Genomic DNA, 22342 nt, shown 5'->3' with positions numbered 1-22342 from the left:
CAGTCATCTTTTCCTGCTGAGTTGCCATGTAAATTTGAAGTAGTTTTTGAAATGAAGCAGCTGTTGACCAAAGCTTGATTATGATATTGGGTTCGAAGTGGCTTTAGACTTGTCCCTTCCTGAATTGCCACGGTTTAAGAGTGGACAAAGTACTTGTAAAGACAAGTCTGCAAGGGCTCTGCACAAACATGAGTCAATAAAGCTGTGTTACTGCAGAGATGACTTCCTCAGTTTCCAGTGGTATGGAAAGCATGTGGTGACCCTCGGATGCTAGTGTCTCCTATGATGCATGGATTACTTCAATTTGGACAAATGATCAGTAAAGTGGTTATCTAAATTGTGTTGCTTACCAACAGTCCTTTTCTTTGTAAATATATCTATTCATGTGGATCTTTAATACAAAACTCCAGAGAAATGGGTCAATTATAAAAGCAGTGAATGGTAGTCAAGATCCTGCCCAGGGATGGCATATCTGAAAATGAACAGTAAAATCAGGTGTAAGTTCCAAACACTTGTGACAGAATGTCTGATACATTATCATACAGAACAATCACACCAAACATCCTTCATTTGTGTTAATTACTTCAAATAATATACAATGTCTATTGTTACTTAAAATAACTGAGTCTAAATGGTATTTGTGTTATACTAATGTAGGTTAAAGACAAATCAATAGCTGTGCAATATTCACATGTATAGTATATACCAATCTGTACATCAAACAGTCAACAATGTTACCCAACAGTAAATGTCACTAAAGTTTAATTTACATAAAATATACAAGTAGGCCATAACAAAGTATTTGAATTTTACACCACATCCATATACAGTTTCGTTTCTATTTATACTCAATTTTGAACCAGCTAGAGTCAACATTTAAGCCATTTACAGAGCTACCACAAAGTATTTAAAAAAGAAGGGATGAAAATAGATGAAAATAAACATTACTAAGAAAGCAGCATCAAAAGTAATAAAAAGCATTGTATGATACATTTGGAAATAATATGAGAAAAAGAAAAAATCTGGATCCATTTTAATATTTAAATGCAATGAAAAAGTATGTACTGGTATCTTGTGAAAACTTGGCTTTGTCCATCTTTCTAACAAACTATTTTACACCATTACAGTAATATAATTGCACTGCTTAATCCAGTTTATACACATAAAAGATGGAATGAAAGGGTTTTCAGGAATGTGAGATGATTTTCCAGTAACCTACCAAGATACATGTACCAAGAACATTCTTTCAACTTCATAATTTACAAATAAAATATTTTACATTGATTCTGCCCACAGTGCCAGTAAGACAATTGTCTCCAAACATAACATCAATAAATATGGCATAGGTTTTCACAACCCTAAAGGAAAAATAGAGTTATCAATTAATGACTTTGTGCATGACTCAAAAAAATGTGAAAATACTGTCTTTAAAGCTGCATCTCATCTAATTTACACAAGCATTTTTCAAAATCTTTGCACCTGCAGCTATGATGAAAACATAAAAACTTACATTCTTATGAAAAATAAATAACAATATGTCCAAGATTTTAGTTCACATGAAAAACTGACATTAATTCACCTTATCGAGAGCAGTGGAACTCAATTTAATCAGTATGTAATCTACTTTTCAATACTCTAAGGCCTATGATCGCCAATCATGTCAGTGTTAATCTTGAAGTATACATACGGATAATATTCACTTGTGTTAAAACCCAGTCCAGGGATGTCTACAATCTGTAAAGACAGAAAAATCCATAATGACATAGTGCAATTCCAAATATACAATACCAGCAATCCATCAAAAGAATCATATGATTTACGGGACATCAATAATGACAGTTGCAGTACAATGTGTGTGACCCAAGAGAGAGAAAAAAAGAAATACAAAAGACTTCAACGAAATATTAATGGTAAAAGCCTTGTCATTACAATGGAAAGCAAGGAAAAGCGGGGAGGGGATCGGGGAATACAGGAAGGGAGGATGTAGGAAAACGAGGAGAGGTAGCAGCAGCCACAACACTATTACCAGCAACAGAAGGCTGCAATGGTGGAAGTATAGGGAATGTAATCAGAGATGGAAGGGAATGAGGAGGTGGTGGAAACAACAGCACATCATGAGCAAGAGGAGGAGCATGAGCAGGTGATGGTACTAGAACAAGCTTAGAGAGGAATCTTCTGAAAAAAGTACGTCTAAAAGATTGTACAAAACAAAAGCAAGCTTAAAACACAAGTCCCCATGAGTGTAAACTTCCATCACTAATTCCACAAACAGGCAATCACATACTGTTGATAAAACTGGAAAAAAGAATAACAACTCTAGATCTCATTAAAGCTTAAATTTCATCCCTTATAACTTACTTTTATCTCAAACAAATTATTACCATACAAAGCTAAAGCTTAACTGTTATTTTACACAACCTATATGTGTGTTACACTTAAACCACAATTTTCTGTTTACAAAAACTTATAAAAGTACAAAAATTACAAACCTAATCTATCAGTGATTCATAAAACCACAAAGCAAATTTGTACCAAATGCACATATTTTTGCCTTCTAATTTTTTCACTTGTCAGTATTCTATTTGAACTTTTGCAGTTCTATTCCAATTCATGTGTGTGAGAATGACATTTGGCTTAAATACTGAAAGGCACAAAGAAAAACAGAGTAGAAAGATAAGCAGATACACATACAGAGTGACATATAAACACTTGGCAGAGATCAGTATATTCTAACAAATATGAGAACACCAAATATGAGAAGTGTTGAAGTTATGACAAATTAAATACAATAACAAAAATATTTGTGTACTCACATCCCCAGTTCCTCCTGTAGCAGATGAATCCAGATGTGAGTACAACTGATTGAGAGTATCTCGTAGCCTCTTAATACTTTTTTTGTGTGGATGAACAAGTATAGCCTGGAAGTTTACAGGCAACCCATATCTTGAAAAAGAGAAGTAATTCAATAGCATCTTTATATCAATTCATTTTGATATAATCCTCCTATTAAAAAAATATACAAACTTTGGTTACTAGAAAATGAACAGGCCCTCAATATCCCTGAACCACAATAGATACATTATAAGGTGAAGCTGGGGTTGAAGCCCTTATCATCGTCAACTTCATCCCTAATAAAGATACAGCTGATTTTTGACACAATCTAGTTGGATAATATAGAAATGCACATCTAATGATGTGAATGTTCACATAAATTCTAGTAAGTTCATTTGTTAAGGGCCTATTCTTAGATACTAGTGGCATAATTCATGCATAAGTCTGCTAACAGATACATCAAGAAATATACTGTGTCATAAAGGAATAAAGTCATGCATCAGTATATCAAGCCACTGCACTAGGGTTAACATAATTTCCTTACATACACAATATACCCATCCTTTCTATTATCTTGTTTTGTTGTTATAATGCTATCATCTTTATCTTCTCTATTATGCCTCCATTTTTTCACTCAACACTTTGCCATATTAAGACTTCTTTCTATCCATGGCTGGAACCTTTAACAAGAAAATAGGAAATGCAGCTTTTCATGCATTAATAACAGATTCAGTTTCCCAATTAGGTCATTTTTCAGGTGTAAAACAAAATGGAGCATGATAAAAGTGAAAACAACCTATCACAACTAAACTAACAAGCCAAGATTTACCTAATTCTGTGGTACTAGCAGATTTAAGCCTTCTGGGACCCCAACTGCATGTTGCTGCAGAGGGCTGGGGTGCAAAAGACCAGTAGGCCCTTGACTTTTTGGGCTTGGACTCACACTGAGTAAATGCCCCCAAAACCACAAATTCCTACTGAGTTTTAGTGGAGAATGGCAGAATAGTATTGTTCAGGGATATAAGAACTTACCCTATTATTCTTCCTCTTCGTATTTTCTACACTACAACCTACCTGCTCGACACTAAGACATTTTCCCAAAAATTTATTACCCCAGCAGCCAACAATTACTATCCAGCCAAGGAAGTGGCAACTATGTATGGACGTTAGCCATCATGTATCTGGCAACTTCCACAGTTTTCAATGGGAAGGTTGTGCTGGTGAAATGGAAGATATGAAGAGGACAAATGGCAGGATTATGTTGTTATACCATTGAACAATACCATTACACCATTCTCTAATAAGACAACAAGGCTTTGTTGTTGTCAAAACATCTGCTCAGTGTATGTACAGGTCAAGTTTTCTTAGTTCTTTTCAGTTTTATCAAATTCTTTTGTGTTTTACTCTCTTGAAAACTGACCTACCCACAAAATTTGACCAGTTATTTAAGCAAGAAAGGTTTCGTTTCCTATTATTCTTTAAAGGTTCCAGCAACAGATAGAAATCCTAAGTAATGACAGAGATATGAATGAAAAAATGAAAGGAGGCAAAAGAGATAAGAGATGGATTAAGCAATGAGAAAGATAAAGACAAAACAAAATAAGAATCGACCTTCAAAGTATGCAAGGAAAAGGCATTAACTCTAGCTCAGTAAACATAGAAAACATTGACTTTCTTTTTCCCTTTATAACGCATTCAACAAGATGCATCTCTCTTTAACGTAATACACGGATAATGCCGGTAACATGAAGAATAAGCCCCCCAAAAATAAATTCACCTAAAGTGGCATGAACATTCCCATCATGAGATGTGCTGCTCCATACTGTCCAAACAGGTAATAAGAAATAAACAAAAGTGACATTCTAAATGAGCTTCTTTAATATTTGTGGGGAAATGAAAGCTTACCTGAGTACTGATTCAACAAAGACCCTAATGGCCTTCACATGTGTCCAACAGATGAAGCACTCACTAAAGTTGACTTTTAACCAACGTACCAATGGACCCTGTGAGAAAAGGTCATTTCAAATCAATAAAATATAATACTAGCAGGTGTTGATACTATTTCTGGACTTAACACTCATTAACCTATAATCAATCTTGAACATGAAACACATTTACCTAGATGAACATTTATCAAAACTCATAAAAATATCAATGAAACATGTGGTCCTCAATCCCTTATACATGAAGTCATACTGATAACATGGATATAGACAAAGCAATTGTAAAATCATCTCAGACTTTTACACCTGAATTTTGATATTCAAAGTAAAATATCTATATTTATTATATTATCAATTTGTTTGTTTCAAACACTTATTCTTCGTGAAGATACATACCGCAGGCAAACAGACAACAATAATGCACCATTATCCAAAAAATATGCATCAGAGATTATTGTTTGATTACCGTTTCCTCTATCTTGTAATCTTCCTTATCTGTGGTCATTTTCTCACCTCTTTTTTTAAGTAATGGATGCTGTGACATGAAAATTAGTTCACTCATCTAGTGAATTATTCAAAAGGCTCAATCATCTCTTACTGCTGAAGATATTGCTTCCCTTTTTCATTAGAATGGGACAAGAAATGGGTGCACCTCCAATGACACACTGCTTAAATTGCTTATCACTCTGCTGATCTTTATCACTGCACTGTCCTGAGTTAAGGAATGCCCTAGATCAAGTCACTTTTAACAAAGAATTTGAGATACTTTTCCTGTTGCTTCCTTATGTCATAAATTATCAAAGGATCAATATCAGAACAATCACACAGGTTACACACTGAGGAAAATGCACTGAAACAACAGGGGGAAGTCAATAACTTAACTACATCAGAATTAAAACAAAGCAAAGTATGGACTTGCCATGCACATATGCCAGGACAATGACAGGAACTAGACAAAAGAATGACAAGCCTGCATACACAAGCAACACTTGACAGAGAACCAGTACTCTCACAGAAGCCAAAGTATGGGAACTGCAAAAGCTGGCAATGCCAAAACTACATATACTAGTGTATATACATAGTAAACTTTTTAAAATTGCACACTAAATGTAGTTTGGTTTGGTTCTGTTTATAATTTGCTCATTTTAAAAAATCAAAAAAATAAAAAGTAACCTTTCAGACAACAACAGTGAAAGATATACAACAAAAAAGGACCTTAAGTCAACAGATTATAGTGCAATACTAACTACAGCTACATATACTTTCAAACTTCACAACAGAGTCATGAATGGATACCTACACTTACTGTGTTACAGATAAAAATTTCAAGTCCTCTTAATACTGGTGGGCCATTGCAAGAGGGTGAGATGAGTCTAAAGTGTCTGTTTGGTTGTCCAGGATGTATTTGCACATACCCTTTCAATCTACATTTTACCACAACATATGACTGTCTCCTTACAGATGAAATATCAAGTAGAAGTTAAGGTCATACCAAACAGAAAAGCCATAAAAAATAATAGAGTAAAAGCTACTTACAAAATGCCTCTTCTTGTCATTGATAAGCTTAGATAGCTCATTCTTGCCAGCAGTCAATTCTTCTTCATTGTAAGTAAATTCCCGGACAATGAATCTGAACAAGAGAAAACGTAAAATCTTCTAAGCATACAAATCAAATCATGAAGAGACAAGTCAAAACCTGTCTTCACTCATACAGATTCCATGTTTATTTGATGCCAGTGAGAAGAGATGGCAATGAGGTTTTCATTACTTGATGTTTGTTTGTGTAATTTGTGAAGTGCAAGAACCAAATGATTATTCAGCTCTTTAAGAATTAAATATATAAAAAATTTAAAGTATTTATTTATTTATTATACTTTGTCGCTGTCTCCTGCGTTAGCGAGGTAGCGCAAGGAAACAGACAAAAGAATGGACCAACCCACCCACATACACATGTATATATATCTCCATGTCCACACACACACATACCTATACATCTCAATGTATACATATATATACACACACAGACATATACATATATACAAATGTACATAATTCATAGTCTGCCCTTATTCATTCCCGTCGCCACCCGGCCACACACGAAATGAAAACCCCCTCCCCCACATGTGCACAAGGTAGCGCTAAGAAAGACAACAAAGGCCACTTTCATTCACACTCAGTCTCTAGCTGTCATGTATAATGCACTGAAACCACAGCTCCCTTTCTACATCCAGGCCCCACAGAACTTTCCATGGTTTACCCCATACGCTTCACATGCCCTGGTTCAATCCATTGACAGCATGTCGACCTCAGTATACCACATCGTTCCAATTCACTCTATTCCTTGTACGCCTTTCACCCATCTGCATGTTTAGGCCCCGATCACTCAAAATCTTTTTCACTCCATCTTTCCACCTCCAATTTGGTCTCCCACTTCTCCTCGTTCTCTCCACCTCTGACACATATATCCTCTCTGTCAATCTTTCCTCACTCATTCTCTCCATGTGACCAAACCATTTCAAAACACCCTCTTCTGCTCTCTCAACCACACTCTTTTTATTACCACACACCTCTCTTACCCCACCACCTCACACCACAAATTGTCCTCAAACATCTCATCTCCAGCACATCCACCCTCTCCGCACAACTCTATCTATAGCCCATGCCTCGCAACCATATAGCATTGTTGGAACCACTATTCCTTCAAACATACCCATTTTTGCTCTCTAAGATAACATTCTCGACTTCCACACATTTTTCAACACTCCCAGAACTTTTGCTGCCTCCTCCACCCTATGATTCACTTCCGCTTCCAAATCCACTCCCAGATATCTAAAACACTTCACTTCCTCCAGTTTTTCTCTATTCAAAATATCTCCATAAAATCATATATTTTGACATCTTTCAGAACATATCCAACTTTTTAAACCTACTTAAATAAAATTACTTGGCTTCCTTAAATAAAAAAATCTATCAACCTATCCATAATATCAGTTCTGTTAAAGTTTCTAATATTCATTCTTTCTATTTTCATTACAAGTCTAAACTTGTTTCTGAGGTTCCTATACTTCTGGCATTCCTACAGTACATGTTCCACGGTAATAATGCAATTGCAAGCACCATCTGATGGGGCACATCTCCCCTCCATTAAGTGATCATGTGTCAACACAGAATAACCTATCCTCAATCTACATAGTGGAATGTTGAGTAACTCTGCTACTCAATGACCTCAGTTTTTGCCCTTCTTCCTAAGGATAGCCACATTTAATTACAACAATGAGGAAAATCAATGGCAATACAAAAACCTCAAATACCACAACTAACAAGCATAAGACACCCAAAATCATAGCTCTCTACATAATATAATACATTTCTCTTCTATATGGCCACTAACAAGCATAAGATACCCAAAATCATAGCTCTCTACATATAATACATTTCTCTTCTATATGGCCAATCTTAATTCATGTAAATGGAATGCATACTCTATTTTCTTTTCCCCAATGATCTTGCAATTAACATAACCTCTATAGATCCATTACATATTAAATAAGCCAGCTATATCAAAATATTCTAATTTCTAGGGCTGCTCTCCATTCGTTTAATCCTTATGTTCCTCTAATTCTCAACAACTTTTTTCATGAGAGATAATGCACATGCTTTTCATTCTTCATGAATCATTTCTGCTTTCCCTAATGCCACATACTTTACATAATGATAACATTTTTGAACCATAAAAGAAATCCAATGTTGACTTTTACAACCTCGAAGTGGATAGAAGAATGGAGTGAAGGAAGCTTTGAGTGTCATAGTTTGAACAATCAGAAGAGGAGAAGGTGTGCAAAGGATAGAGTGAATTAGAATGATGTATAATGGAAATGACACTTATCAGTTGGCATAACCAAAGCAAATGAAGCGATCATGAGATGCCAAAGAATGATAGTATGTGGGGTTTTGGCCATGGATGGTGTTCAGCCATAGATGGTACTCCTGTTAGTTTTGTCATTTTCTGCATAACACTATAGCACTAGGAACTCATGAAGAACAGTCTCACTTGCTCACATCCACACTTGAGCATTTATGTATAATGCACTGAGACTATAGTCCCTTATCAGAGGCCAAGCTATACACACCTTTCCACGGTTCCCCTTGACCATTCTGTATGCCCTGGTTCAGCCCACTTACAGCAAGTCAGCCCCTGTTTACTACAATGCTCCAATCTATTCAAGCCCAAGCAGGCCTCTCTCACTCTCCTGCATATTCAGCCCCTGATAGCTCAAAGCCTCTTCATTTCCATCTTTTTATCTCTTTCTTGGTCTTCACCTCCCCCTTGCTCCATCTACTTCTGGTGAATGTACTTCATTCAACCTTTCACTCCATCCTTCCATCTCTTTCTTGGTCTCACCCAACCCCCTTTCCCCTTCTACTTCGGATTTTAGGTCCTCACTTCATTATAGATAATGATAACACTTCTTTCTCATTAAAAAGTAGACACCATCAGCTCTTCTTCCACTGACTGACCTAAAAGCACCATCACACCAAATTTACACTAATGTTGGGCATCGGTATAAAACTTCTGCTCTGATATTAATATTTACAGAGAAAATAAGTTTCTCAACATACATTTACAGGAAACCAACTGACAGGCCTTACCATCACACTTGATTCTTTCCTACCAGTAAAACTTAAAGCTAATCTAGTATCTATATAAGCTGAAAAAGCATTAAATATATCTAACACAAACCTCATTTTTGCAGAGGAACTAGATTTCTCAAGGATGTTTAAGAAGAATGAATCATCTTAATGTTTCATAACATGAAGACATTTTGAGATTATATTTTCATAAAATTCCTAGAATCTCTATACCTAGAGGAAAACTTTACATAAAATCACCTTACATAAGACTTATCATTCTCTCTAAAAAGAAAACTGAGAAATTATCTAAGCCATCTGTTATGTTAACCACTTCTAAACAGTCTAGGTCCAACTCAGCCCACTGCCAACTTGGACCATTCTGGATTTCCAACTCAGCCCATCTGTTAGTTAGGTTAGGTTAGGGTAGGTTATGCTAGGTTTGGTTAGCTTAGTTTAGGTCTTTTTAATTCATAATGGTGGACTGAGTTGGTATGCATTGGGCTAAGCTGGCAATGGGCAAAACTGGGCTGCAACCTTCTAAACTGTATACTCCTCTTTCTTTGTATTGCCAATCCCTTATTCTGGTCCCCCTACAATCCATGCCCTGTTTTCTCTATCTCTATATCACTGGTCTGAGGTACTTTTGTATAATTCTAATACTACATGATCACAGTTCTACCTCAATTTAAGTCCATAATGGTTGAGTACATTTACTGTTGAAGATTTATCTCATATTACACTAATATGTTTTTTATTCAAACTTGGTCACTACTTCCTGCATTAGCAAGGCAATGCCAGGAACAGATGAATAAAGGTTGCATCTGCTCACACCCATTCCGTAGCTGTCAAGTGTAACACACTGAAATCATAGCTTCCTTTCCACAACCAGTCTCCACACACCTTTCCATGGTTTACCATGGATGCTTCACATGCCCTAGTTCAGTACACTGACAATAAGCTGACCCCAGTATACCATATCATTCCAATCCACTCTAGCCCATGCACACCTTTCACCCTCCAGCATGTTCATGCCATAATCATTCAAAATCTTTTCACTTCATTCTTCCATCTCCAATTTAGTCTCCCCATTCTCCTCGTTCCTTCTAATTCTGACATATATTTTCTTTATCAACCTTTCCTCATTTATTCTCTCCATATGTCTAAACCATTTCAGCACTCTTTTTTCAGCTCTCTCAACCATACCTTTTATTACCACACCTCTATCTTATCCTTTCATTACTCACTTGATCAAACTTCTTCACACCAAACATCTCAATTCCAACACATCCACGCTCCTCCACAGAGCCTTATCTACAGCCCATGGCTCAAATCCATTAAATACTGTTAGGACAACCATAACTTCAAACATACCCATTTTTGGCCTTCCATATAACATTCTCTCTTTCTACACATTCTTCAACACTCCTAGAACCTTCACCCTCTCAACCACCCTATGACTCGCTTTGATTTCCATGGTTCCATTAGCTACCAGGAATCTAAAACATTTCACTTCCTTCAAGTTTTATCCATTCAAACTCACACCACAACTAACCTGTCCCTCAACCCCACTACACCATATAACCCTACTTCTATTTACATTTACTCTCAGCATTCTTCTTTCACACATTCTTCCAAACTCAGTCACCAGCTTATGCAGTTTCTCACTCAAATCTTCCACCAATGTTGAATCATCAGCAAACAACAACTGACTCACTTCTCAGGCCCTTTCATCCCCCACAGACTGCATACTTGCCCCACTCACATTCACCTCCCTTATCACCCCATCCATAAAGAAATTGAACAATCATGGTGGCATCACACACCTTATCTCACACACATCTCTTATCTCTCCATAAACAAGTATATCATATATATTACCTCTCACTTGATTGTATCAGCTTGTTTCTTCTATACGCATGAATTCTGTCTAATCTTGTGCAGTTATTATTATGATCTTTTGTGTTTTGACTAGGTTCCTAATAAGCCTTCTACAATTACTGTAACACAAAGATCATGGATTCAAATGAAACTGAAATGTTTGGTCAAAAACCCTAAAGTTCAAATAATGTACAACAGTTGATACCTATTCACAGTACAGAAATGGGAAGCTAAGTTCTCTTGATACAATGTATGAATTCTCTAGTCCCTTAAACAATACGCCAACTTACCACAAAATTGTAGTTTCTCGTCTTCATAACATCACTAGTCTACCAGTCTAATACATAAAACAATCACTTACTTGTTTTCACGAGCATGAAGCTTGTACTCATCTACCACTTTGGAGAAAAGGGTGACAGTGAAAAGGCCATGATCATTGTCTTCATAGATCATGCGAGTGGAACGGGGCACAACCATATCTGCTAGACGCTCATATTTTGAACTCCAATCTGGATAGAAAGTTCTGCAAAAGGAATCAGTCACTGTATTCATATACCTGTAAAGCCATCTAAACCTGAACTAAGAAAAATCATTTCAAACCCTAAAAAAAGGGCATGATAGGTTACTGCAGATATAAATCTTTAATTCCAGATGTATGGCTCTTGGAATGAAGAATTCCACCAGGTGTGTATTGATTGACACCTTAAAGTGCAAGAAGGGATTTCTGCAGTTAAGGAACTCCAATCTATTGAACCTTCTATATAATCAAACAACTTTTCCAACTTATAGATACTATATGCAATCTGCATTCACAAATTTCTAAAGAGATCACTACCCACTGGTTTTACTAGTTCCACCACTATATTCATCAATAACAGTGACCCCTTCTTAGAAGCCATTGCATTGGCAAAAAACTCTAGCTTGCTAATGATAGCTTACTCTTCCAATCAGCACTGATGTCCACCCGGTTGCTAGTGAGTGTTTATATTCCATTACTTTTTTTTTCAACATAAATGTGTGCATGTCCTAAAAGACGTAACCATTTCATTGCTTTTTAAGTTTTTTGTTCTCACAATGGCTTCTATCACGAAATCACCATACAGTGATGAATAGCGGTAGAACTTGTACATGTGTTGCAAAAACTTGGAAAAGGTGAGTTACTGAAAAATTTCTATTCAATACATGATGTACATTCATCTACCATATACAATAAAATGAACCAGCATCATAAGCTCTTGCAATTCTTTACAGAAAGTGAAACAAGTACAGGATTGCTACATGTAAAGCTGGGATCGTATTGAGCAAAATAGGCAATATACATACATGAAAGAGAGAAGTATCACATTGGAATCATGGAGAGAGAGGTGTAATTATTATATTTTGATTTTGGATGGGACTCTTGGTGTACACTGGAAAGTTGTTTATCAAGTATGGATATACAGTTTAGTCAAATACGCTTCTAAAAACTCACTTGGGAACTACCACCAATAAAGTTGTAAGGTATTCGCTATTCTGAACAAAATCCTCCTTCTTCACCAGGTCACCAAGGTTTCGTGTCAGCAGGCTACCCCTGCAGCAACAGAAATCAATGTATATCAAAATAAGTTTCATATACTAACTTGTACATAGTTGTGGAGGTTATTCTTCAACATACTATGAAAAAAAAAATTAAGCTTAACTTTAAATTCCATTTTGTGTGATTTTGGACAAATGTTTCCATTTACTGATCAAAATCTAAATCTTTAAAACATGAACCTAAAATTTTTCAAGAGTTTTCAAAAATGTTCAAAGAAGTGTTAAACAGTGGCTAAGTCATGACAGTCAGCTCAAATATATCAAAAATAATCAAAAAAATACAAAAATACTGCCATGGTACCATTAATGATATAGAAAATAAATAAATCTGTAAATATACATACGTCTGCTTCCTCTCCATGTTAGCCAGGTTTGACTTCAAGTTGTTGTAATTTGTTGATTTGGATTTGAGGTCATTTTCTATTTGAGTAACCAGATTATTAATGGAATCAACAATACCCCGCAACGACTGCTTGATTGGAAACTTTGCCATTTCCCACTGAAACTTTGTCAAATATGTTGCCAGGTCCACTATGGTATACGTAGACAACATGAAAAAAAGTTTACCAATTAAATATTTCATGTTCATTTAATCTACGTTTAATGAACTATTCTTTTATCAGTTAAATATTATCAAATGAGGGACATGAAAAAAGATTAAGCAGATGAAGTAGTTGAAAGTGTGACCAATGCAAAAGGAAGTGGCTTGTATATTGCCAAATATAAAACTATCTTTCTAACAGAAGGTTGCATAGTTCCTAAAAATTTAAGAAGTGAAAACTAGAAGCTATACACATCAGTATAAATACTGCACTGTAAAGTAACACATGAAGACATAAGAACTTTCTCTCACTATCTTTGTTATTTTGTTGAACTAAATGGCAGCAACATAAGAAGTTGCTCAACTTTCAGGGAACTTTCCATATAAATAACATCTTTATATGGAAAGTTCCCAGAAAGTTGTAAGCAACTTCTTGTGTTGCTGCCATTAAGTTCAACAAAATAAACAAAGATAGTGAGAACTCTTTCTTTTAAGTAAAATTGGAATCAACACCACAATTTAGGGACGAAGGCTCTTATTACTAGGTGAAATGAGAAAATGTTGATCTAAGCATAAGATAATAGACAAAAAATGATAAAGATGTGTAAGATCATTTTGCCTGTGATGCACTGTATCTGAGAGCAACTGGAGCAAGTATCTGGAGTGAAATGGTTATGATTTTGAGTCCTAAATACCCAAGAAAAAGGATCATATAACTTAAATAAATATCATTCTGAGGAAATCAAAATGAGATGGGAAGATAATGCATTCATATCGGTAATTTTGCCTAAACTGGGCATGATCAGTTTATATCACTGGTCACCAGGTGACAAATCATTCTTTAAACAGTTAAGTCACACTTTCAGTAACATGAATATTTGTGAAGAGCAAAAAATAAATCATTTTATATTACAATATCTACTTTCAATGATCACGGGGGGAGGAAGCTATCAGTTACACAGTTGAAGAGCTATGGTAGCTATATATACATATAATATGGCTCAGTAATTAGGAAATTTCTCAATGTGGTTGGTAACATGGTATCTGGATAAATGTCAGAGGGACAGTCCAGTTATATTTTTCTTATGAAAAGTCCCACTCAGAAAAGTAAACCTTCTCCCAAAATATGGAAGTATGGAAGACAGCCACAAGATGATCTCTCTCTTTTATTCAACTTGGTACCAATCAAGCTGGTGTATAAGTTACCTCCAGCTCTGTCTTTTTCTATCCTCTCTTTAAAAACTGGCTTACTGCCTTCACAGTGACATCTGAAACCTCTTAGGAAACATTAAAAGAAGCCTTTCAAATAGCAGTTATTTCATGGAATCAGAAAGAACCACAAGATATCACTAGTTACTACATTCTGCATTTATGCTTGTTAAGTTTCAAGAAATTCATCCAAATGCAGTTCACCTTAAAAGAAATGTTTTACAAAGTTGCAAAACCACTACCATCATCAGTCATTTTTCATTAACGAAGCAATTTTTTATGAACAAATCTTTTTCAAATTCCATCTGAAGTAATAATACATGTAAAAGATGCTAATGATAATAGACATGACAATAACTATGCCTCTATAACATCAACACCTACCCTTGCTCCATCTGACTGGTAATTCACTCCAACTCCTATAAATCCTATATGAAGGCTAGAAAGGATAATGATGCAAATTTTTTGGTGAGAAAGTTAATATTATAACATACAACTGCAATGTACATGAGGGCCATCTGTTACCTATACTATCTTCTTATCCAGATAGCTGGTTAAAAGGTATTCATATACTGGGTCAAGATAAACAGGAAACAAGACACTTTGGCAATGAAGAAATAATTGCTTAACATACATCAATCCCTATAATCCTTACTTTGATTAGCAAGAAGATTTTCTGCCAGTTTGTCTCGCTGGTCCTCTAGCACTTCCCCTAGGTAGTTAGCCATCTTCCGGGTCACACTTTCCACATATGTGTCCAGTTTAGCCAAATCATCACTCAACCCAACCAGCTGATCTAAAGTACCGACCTGAAGAGGGGAAAATATTTTCTAACTTTCGAAACTTTATTTAATAAAACTGTCAAAGCCATTGCAAACTGGCAGTGCTTTGTAAATCATTACCATGATACCTGGGTTGCCCTTAAGCCAAGTCAGCTGGCAGGGTGTTCCTAAGCATGGACTGTGCAAAGCAACATCTCAGTGTCATCTGGAGGCCATAGGGTAAGCTCCCTTAACCCATGAAAACTGAAGATATCAACATTTTGGGAAGTTCTCAGATGAAACAAAATTTACAATCCAGTATTTACAAGGATATTGAGAGAGAGAGAGAGAGAGAGAGAGAGAGAGAGAGAGAGAGAGAGAGAGAGAGAGAGAGAGAGAGAGAGAGAGAGAGAATGAATCTTGTGACAAGATTTTGCCATAATGACAGCAGCACACAGTGCTCACTGCATGCCTTTCTTAGAGTATGAGACTATTCTCAGCTGCCACCTGTATTACATATGTAATCATCTATTCTTGGTTCTGAGACTGATTTCAATCACATGCCAAGAATTCTCTTGAATAATTCTATTCACCATGTGTGTTTACATTTCTCCTGGCAGTATATTGACCAGCCCTGGGTGGGCTTTTATATCATTCTTTTTGGTGTGCTTTTATACCATTCTTTCTTTTTAATTTTTCGTTTATTCTATGGTATTCTTGTAGACTTAACTCTGTTCCTTCATTGTTAAGAGGCTTTCAGGTCTAATACATATTCTTTTACATCTTCAATTTGTTGTTTTGCATAGATTATCACTAATTACCTTCTTTCCATGCTATACAGTTGCAGGTTTTTCAACCTTTCATGGAAGTTCTTAAGTTCCAACCCTTTGTTTATGCTAGAGCTGTACTTCTGAATTCTAGTCTGCTTACTCTATTTCTTTCAATGGTGACCATACAAAACAGTAGTATTCAATTCTGCTTCTCATCAATACACTTCAAACTCTTACTGTAAATGTTCTCAGAACCACACCACCCATCAAGTGACTTCATACAGGTTGAATACCCCATATCTGAAATGCCTGGGACCAGAGGTGTTTCGGATTTTGGAATATCTGCATGTACATAATGAGATATATGGAAAGCAGGATGATATGGAAACAAATGGGTTAGAACTGAGACATACCTCAACATTTTGACCGTGGTCTTCCTTAGGAGATACTGATTCCAACATTCAGCAGAACTGTGTTTCCCAGAAAGTGATGGTCACCTGATCTGATGCCTTGGCCTGTTGCTCTCTGATTGGATCACTTGTCCTGTCACCTCCACCTGGTCATGGTGATCTCCACTGCTTGATGTGACCAGCGAATAAACCCAGACCTTGTGTTAACGTTCTTAATCCCTTCCTCTAGGTAAGCTGTCACACTATTACTAAACAGTCAATGCCAAGTCCTACAGGTTAATGACAAACCGTTTAGTGACAGCATGAGAGCTTACCTAGAAGGAAGGGATTAAGAAGAATGTTAACATAAGGTCTGGGTTCATCTGCCTGTCATGTCAAGCAGTGGAGATTGCTGTGAATGGGTGGAAGCAGCAAGACAAGCGATCCAATCAGTAAGTGACATGCCAAGGCCTCCAACCAGGTAACTATCACTTGCTGGGGAATATGGTCCTGCCAAATGCTGGAATTAGTACCTCCTGAGGAAGACTGTTGAACGGTTGAAACGATGAGGTATGTTTCATATACAACTTAAACATATAGTCTGAAGGTAAATATACAATATTTCTAATAATTCTGCACATGAAACAAAGCTTCTGTAACACTGAATCATCAGAAAGCTATGGTATCACAATGTCAGCTACCCATGTGGACAATTTGTGGTAGTTTGGTATCACCTTCATTCCTGACTGAATTTGTATGCTACTGATAAGCAATAATTTTCTTACACTTATTCACACAGAGCAGAGAATAAGCAAAAAAACACTGTGAGTAATGCACATAGGTCTAGAGGTGATGATGGTTTGTAACAAACATGTGCCAACAGAGTGTTAAGAGCCCAGCATGGGCAAGTGAGGTCAGGTGTGGAATTTTCCACTTGTAACGACATGTCTCCACTCAAAAACTTTCGGATTTTGAAGCATTTTAGATTTCAGATTTTTGGATTAGGTATTCTAAACCTGTTGTGCTATCTTCTTAATATGGTTGCTGAAAACTAGTTTCTTATTTATGATGAAACTCAAACCATTTACATTTGTTCCATGTTCCATCACATTCTCTTTTGGGCCCTTATATGGTACCACTAATGTATTCGTTTTTGTTCTATAACTTATTTGTTCTATCTCCAATGAATTATAACTGGTTCACTTCCGCTCATTTGCAAACTTGTAAACAACCTTGTAAACAGCGTTGATCAATTTCAAATCTCATTTTGTTTATTCTGGTGGCATAAGCAAAGCTCTTACTATGCTTTCCTTTATTTCACTTTCAATGTCTGGCATCCCTATTATAACCCAGACTGGACATCTTCCTATTTGCTTCCACTTTGAACTTTCTGTCAGTTAAAAACTCTTTAATCTATCTTCCTATCTTACCCTTAATGATTATGCTTAGCTACTTTCTTGAGCAAAATTCTGTAGTTTACTTTGTCAAAGACTTTCATAAAGTTAAGAAAAGGTGTCCATTCTTTTTTCCCTGGACTAAATGTTCACAGCAGAGATAATAACTGACATGAGTACTTTTTTTCCATGTTGGCCTTTGTTTATGTAGATGTTCCTGGGTAGATGGTTAAATAAATGTCTTCTAATCATTCTTTCAAAGGTTTTCAATACTTGTAGTCAAGCTAACTTCTCTGTATTGTTCAGGTATTACAGTGAATCCTCCTACGTGTATTAGTGTTGTATTGCCAATTTGTGAATGTCTGCAATTTTGCTCTTGTCTTTTTGAGGAAAACGGCTGGGAATCCAACTGGTCCTAGAGGCAATTTTCTCTGCAACGATCAATAGCTCTGATTACATCATTTTCCAGTATTTCAAAGCTATGAATGCATTTCTACCATATTGGATGAGCAGATCTTACAATTTTTCCTAACATTTTGAGCTGAAATTTGATTTATATTGTTTGGTGAACATCCTATTTGCTTATAGTCACTTTCAGTATCTTCTATCTTGAAGGGTTTGATCTCCATATTCTTGTTTTTCTGCTTTGTTCATGCTTTCTTCAATCACCTTTTGTTCTTTTCCATGGGATTTCAATATTTCTCCAGCTGCATTTTCACTTTTTCATCCAATTCTTTTTATCTTATCATCTTTTGTCACCTCCTGCTACATGTTACCTGCAACTCTAAAGTGCTAGCAGATACATCTACAAGGCAAAGTATCAAAGAAAAACCATTCTGAGTGGATGTTATGCACTCCCAACCATCTGGGTCCTTGCCCTGCTACACACTGTAGCCTACTAAGATTCTGTGGAGTTCAGAATATAACTACCAACTATCACATACAGACACATCAAAGAACCATTAGGAGTGATTATGAATATATTATTAGGGAAAGACTCAATCTCCAGAGAGAGCAGAGAAAAATGAAACTGGAGAATGACCCTATAGGTCACAGAGCAATTAATGAAATTATATGAATGTGGCATGCTAAGATATAAATGTATATGATGCTCTTTGTTTATATGGCTGTAATTGTTTACATGGCTTAAATAACTTTTATCAAAAATATTTCGAATACTGCAAACACCTGTCAGGCTGGGAGAGACAACATTTTCAATGCAGTCAGGATTCAAAAGGTCAAGGATCAGTATATTAGAACAGATGAAAGGGACTCTCTTTCTAAGGGTGATGTGGAGAAGAAAGATAATGGATGCCAAGAATTTTCTACTGGCAGTACACTGACAATGAATATATTAGGTATGTTCATTTCTACTACACTCATTTTTCTACAAATCTTACATTTCAAATCTACACATAAAAAGCATGAAAAGTACTTCACTATACAAGATTCTGAACACCATATGCTCAACCTGTTCCAAATTTAAAACACCTCTAACTCCCCTTTCTTGTGTTACTGTGCTTCCAATTTCCACTTTTCTGCCTCTTTCACTTTCTGCCACTGAGCACCCCTGCTGAATATCAGTACTTTCCCACTATTTCAGACTATCACTATAATAAAACAGTCAGTCTTCTTCAGACTTTTTACTTGCAATTATCTTTTAGCCTCCTTATCCTTTGCAAAAGCCAAGCAACTTCCCACAAACATCACACTTCACTTTCATTCCTGGGATAACACTGTATAACCCAAAGAAACTCCTCAATTTCTTTTAATCTACATTCATAAATGCTAAATTACAAAAAAAGAACTATTCTGATACTCCTCACACATTCAAGAATATTTCATGCCACACTACTGAAGACCTTTCAAAAGTTCTAACCTACACACTGAACACCTTTTCTAGTACAAAAATCTGCTTATTGTATTTTGTCTTTCCTGTATGGCCTTTACCACAATCAAAGTGCAAGAACCTGTCTCTCTGGCCTCTCCTATGCCTTACAAGCTTCCAGAATGCTCATGTTCATAATGTTTAGTTTTTCTATTTCTAGTAATAATCTGCACTGCATACAAATCATAATCCACACAGAAATCAGTGTGGTGGCACTTATCCAATTTGTATGAGTGCTTCAGTGATTTGCCTCTCCTTCCATCCACCAATTATCATTACACTTTTCTTGCAATATCTTCAAAATTTTCTTACTTTTGCTCTAAGTAGTTTCACAATATTTCATAAATAGCAGCATCACTACAGCAACTACAAGTTGTTTTCATTTAATAAGTAAATAAATTTATAAATAAATCAAATGTTCCACCACTGAGATTTACAACAATTAACATCAAATGAAAATACATTAGAAAAGGCAAAACATTAAAAGGAAGATGTCAAAAAAACAGAGTTCTTTCTACCTTAAGATCTGGGAGGTGAAACTTATGGTTCACACTCAGCTGATTCTGAACAGCTGTGAGATTATTCATCTTCTCCCAAGTCTGCTGACATGTCTTATCCCCTGGGGCAGAGATCAACCAGTATTCAGTGGATGCCATTATGGCTGGCTGAAAAAACTACCCTGGAAGAAGAAAATAGAGGACATAAATATATAAGCATCATCATATCTGCACATGCATTACTTCTAAATATCTCAATGCTTCTTTGGAAATACTACAAAAAGTATCTAATTGCAACACTAACAGTGTAAGCTATGCCATAAAAATTCTGTAATAAAAAAAAAAATCAGCCATATCTCAATTTTTTTCTAGACTGGTTACTTTTATAGAATTTCTTACATTTGGTATCTGCCTTGTCTCTGACAATTTTCTTTCTGCTTATCAGTCCTCTCTTATGATTAATAAAGTATATAAAAAAATTAATAAAAATACCATACATAGCTAAAATGCATTAGAAATAAAGAACATTACTTTCCAAGGCTAGTGCAACTGGAGTTAGACCAGACTGTACTGGTTTATTTTCTCTTGTGTCACCTGGGAGTTACATTAAGGTATATTGGAATTACTGAGGTTGGCCAAGGTCTAGGGGACATAGCCCCAAAGTTGGTAAGGAAGCAAGGCTGAATGCTTTAACTGTTTCAACCCAATGATTTGCCTAGACTTGAAAATGGCGATAAATATGAGCACTCCCACCACCCTGGAGGACTTGGGGCAACTGAAACTGAACTTTTCATTCATAAAAATTGACATCTGCATGAATCGTAATACTTGCAGAACTTTCCTTCCAAGGCAAAATTCCATAAATCCAGGAATAATGTGAAAATAAAAGAAAACAAACCAGAAAGCAAAATACCACATAACCCATCACAGTTCACTAATTGGCAAAATAAGCACAGAGTATAAAGCAACTGACCATCTCTTACCTCCACACTGTCTAATACATCTATATGAGAACATCTTAATAAGCAGATCCCAAAACAGGTAGTCCTGATACTGGATGATATTCACACATAATGACAATTCTCTGAGCATAATCCCCTACTACCAGATGCTTCATTAACCCCTAGTGCTTGAGAGCTTGGAACAAATATAAACCAATAAAACCAAGTACAACGTATAACAAGTTGAACTTTCACTTTTCATTCATCGTTATATATAGTGCTTAAGTTTTTTCTTTAAATTTTTACTACAAAATTTCCCTCAGCTTAAAAACCTTCCAACTTTAGACATTAGCCTGTTATTGGCTCTGAATTCAGTTTCAACATAATGACCATATCCATGATTTCCACTGTATAATTTCGGTACATTTATCTTAAACCATTTGCGACAGTCTTAAAATTATGTAAATACAATTTAATATAAAAACCTCATCTCCCACAATAGCTGAAAAAACAATGATGACAACTCCTAAGGTATAACAAGAACAAATATGAACCACTATCTAGAGTAGTTTGGACACCACTGTGTTTGTTTCATTAATATATAGCACAAACCTGTCAACGTATAAGTCGGCACATAAATTCTAAATCAACTAAACCTTTGGCTATGACCCTTGCAATATCAATCTGTAGTGACACAGTTAACTACAAACACCCAACAGGGTGGACTAATTTTTGAGATATGGCATAATTAAAGGCTATCTTACATAAACATTGGACCAAAATAGGATTTTTACGACATACCGATCTATATTGCGGAAAAAAAGAGTTGGGAAGGTTGTTGTAGCTCGATTCCTCGGTTGACAGTTTGTCTCCTTACTTCGATCCCATCACATGATCTGCCAGAGCCATCTGGTGCCAAGGCGCCGTACTACATCATGACGTCACAGCGCGGGAACCTCATATTTCCACCCCTTATTCCCGCCATTGTATGCATTCTAACGTAAAAAGATATATCCATTTAGCTACTTATGTACGCAAACAGTTAGTTGAGAATATTTTTACTTTTTCTAAAGGCCTTGATTCTGCAATTAG

The 22342-nt window shown here is 36.0% G+C and overlaps 1 protein-coding gene across 1 annotated transcript; it reads right to left on the bottom strand.

Annotated features, from left to right (window-relative positions):
- Positions 1–673: 673 nt before the first annotated feature.
- On the bottom strand, positions 674–22153 carry Vha44 (V-type proton ATPase subunit Vha44). Its single transcript, XM_071693451.1, has 10 exons — positions 22052–22153; positions 20331–20491; positions 15266–15419; positions 13205–13391; positions 12757–12855; positions 11647–11808; positions 6312–6405; positions 4738–4835; positions 2814–2943; positions 674–1734 (listed from the first exon to the last, which is right to left on the bottom strand). The coding sequence occupies exons 2-10, from the start codon at positions 20466–20468 to the stop codon at positions 1636–1638; spliced, it is 1161 nt and encodes a 386-aa protein (XP_071549552.1). The 5' UTR covers positions 20469–20491; positions 22052–22153; the 3' UTR covers positions 674–1635.
- Positions 22154–22342: the final 189 nt, after the last annotated feature.

The sequence above is a fragment of the Panulirus ornatus genome, chromosome 55, assembly GCF_036320965.1.
Source record: "Panulirus ornatus isolate Po-2019 chromosome 55, ASM3632096v1, whole genome shotgun sequence".
In the NCBI taxonomy this organism is placed as follows: Eukaryota; Metazoa; Arthropoda; class Malacostraca; order Decapoda; family Palinuridae; genus Panulirus; species Panulirus ornatus.
Note: the sequence above shows the minus strand (reverse complement) of the source record. Positions and strands in the feature narration are given on the sequence as shown.

Coding starts and splice junctions, on each gene's coding strand:
- Vha44 (XM_071693451.1), bottom strand. CDS start 20,468: ATGGCATCCACTGAATACTGGTTGATCTCTGCCCCAGGGGATAAGACA. Junction 11,809..12,756: donor TTATTGGTGGTAGTTCCCAA/GTGAGTTTTTAG, acceptor TTCCTTTTGCAG/AACTTTCTATCCAGATTGGA. Junction 4,836..6,311: donor ATGACAAGAAGAGGCATTTT/GTAAGTAGCTTT, acceptor CTTTTCTCACAG/GGTCCATTGGTACGTTGGTT.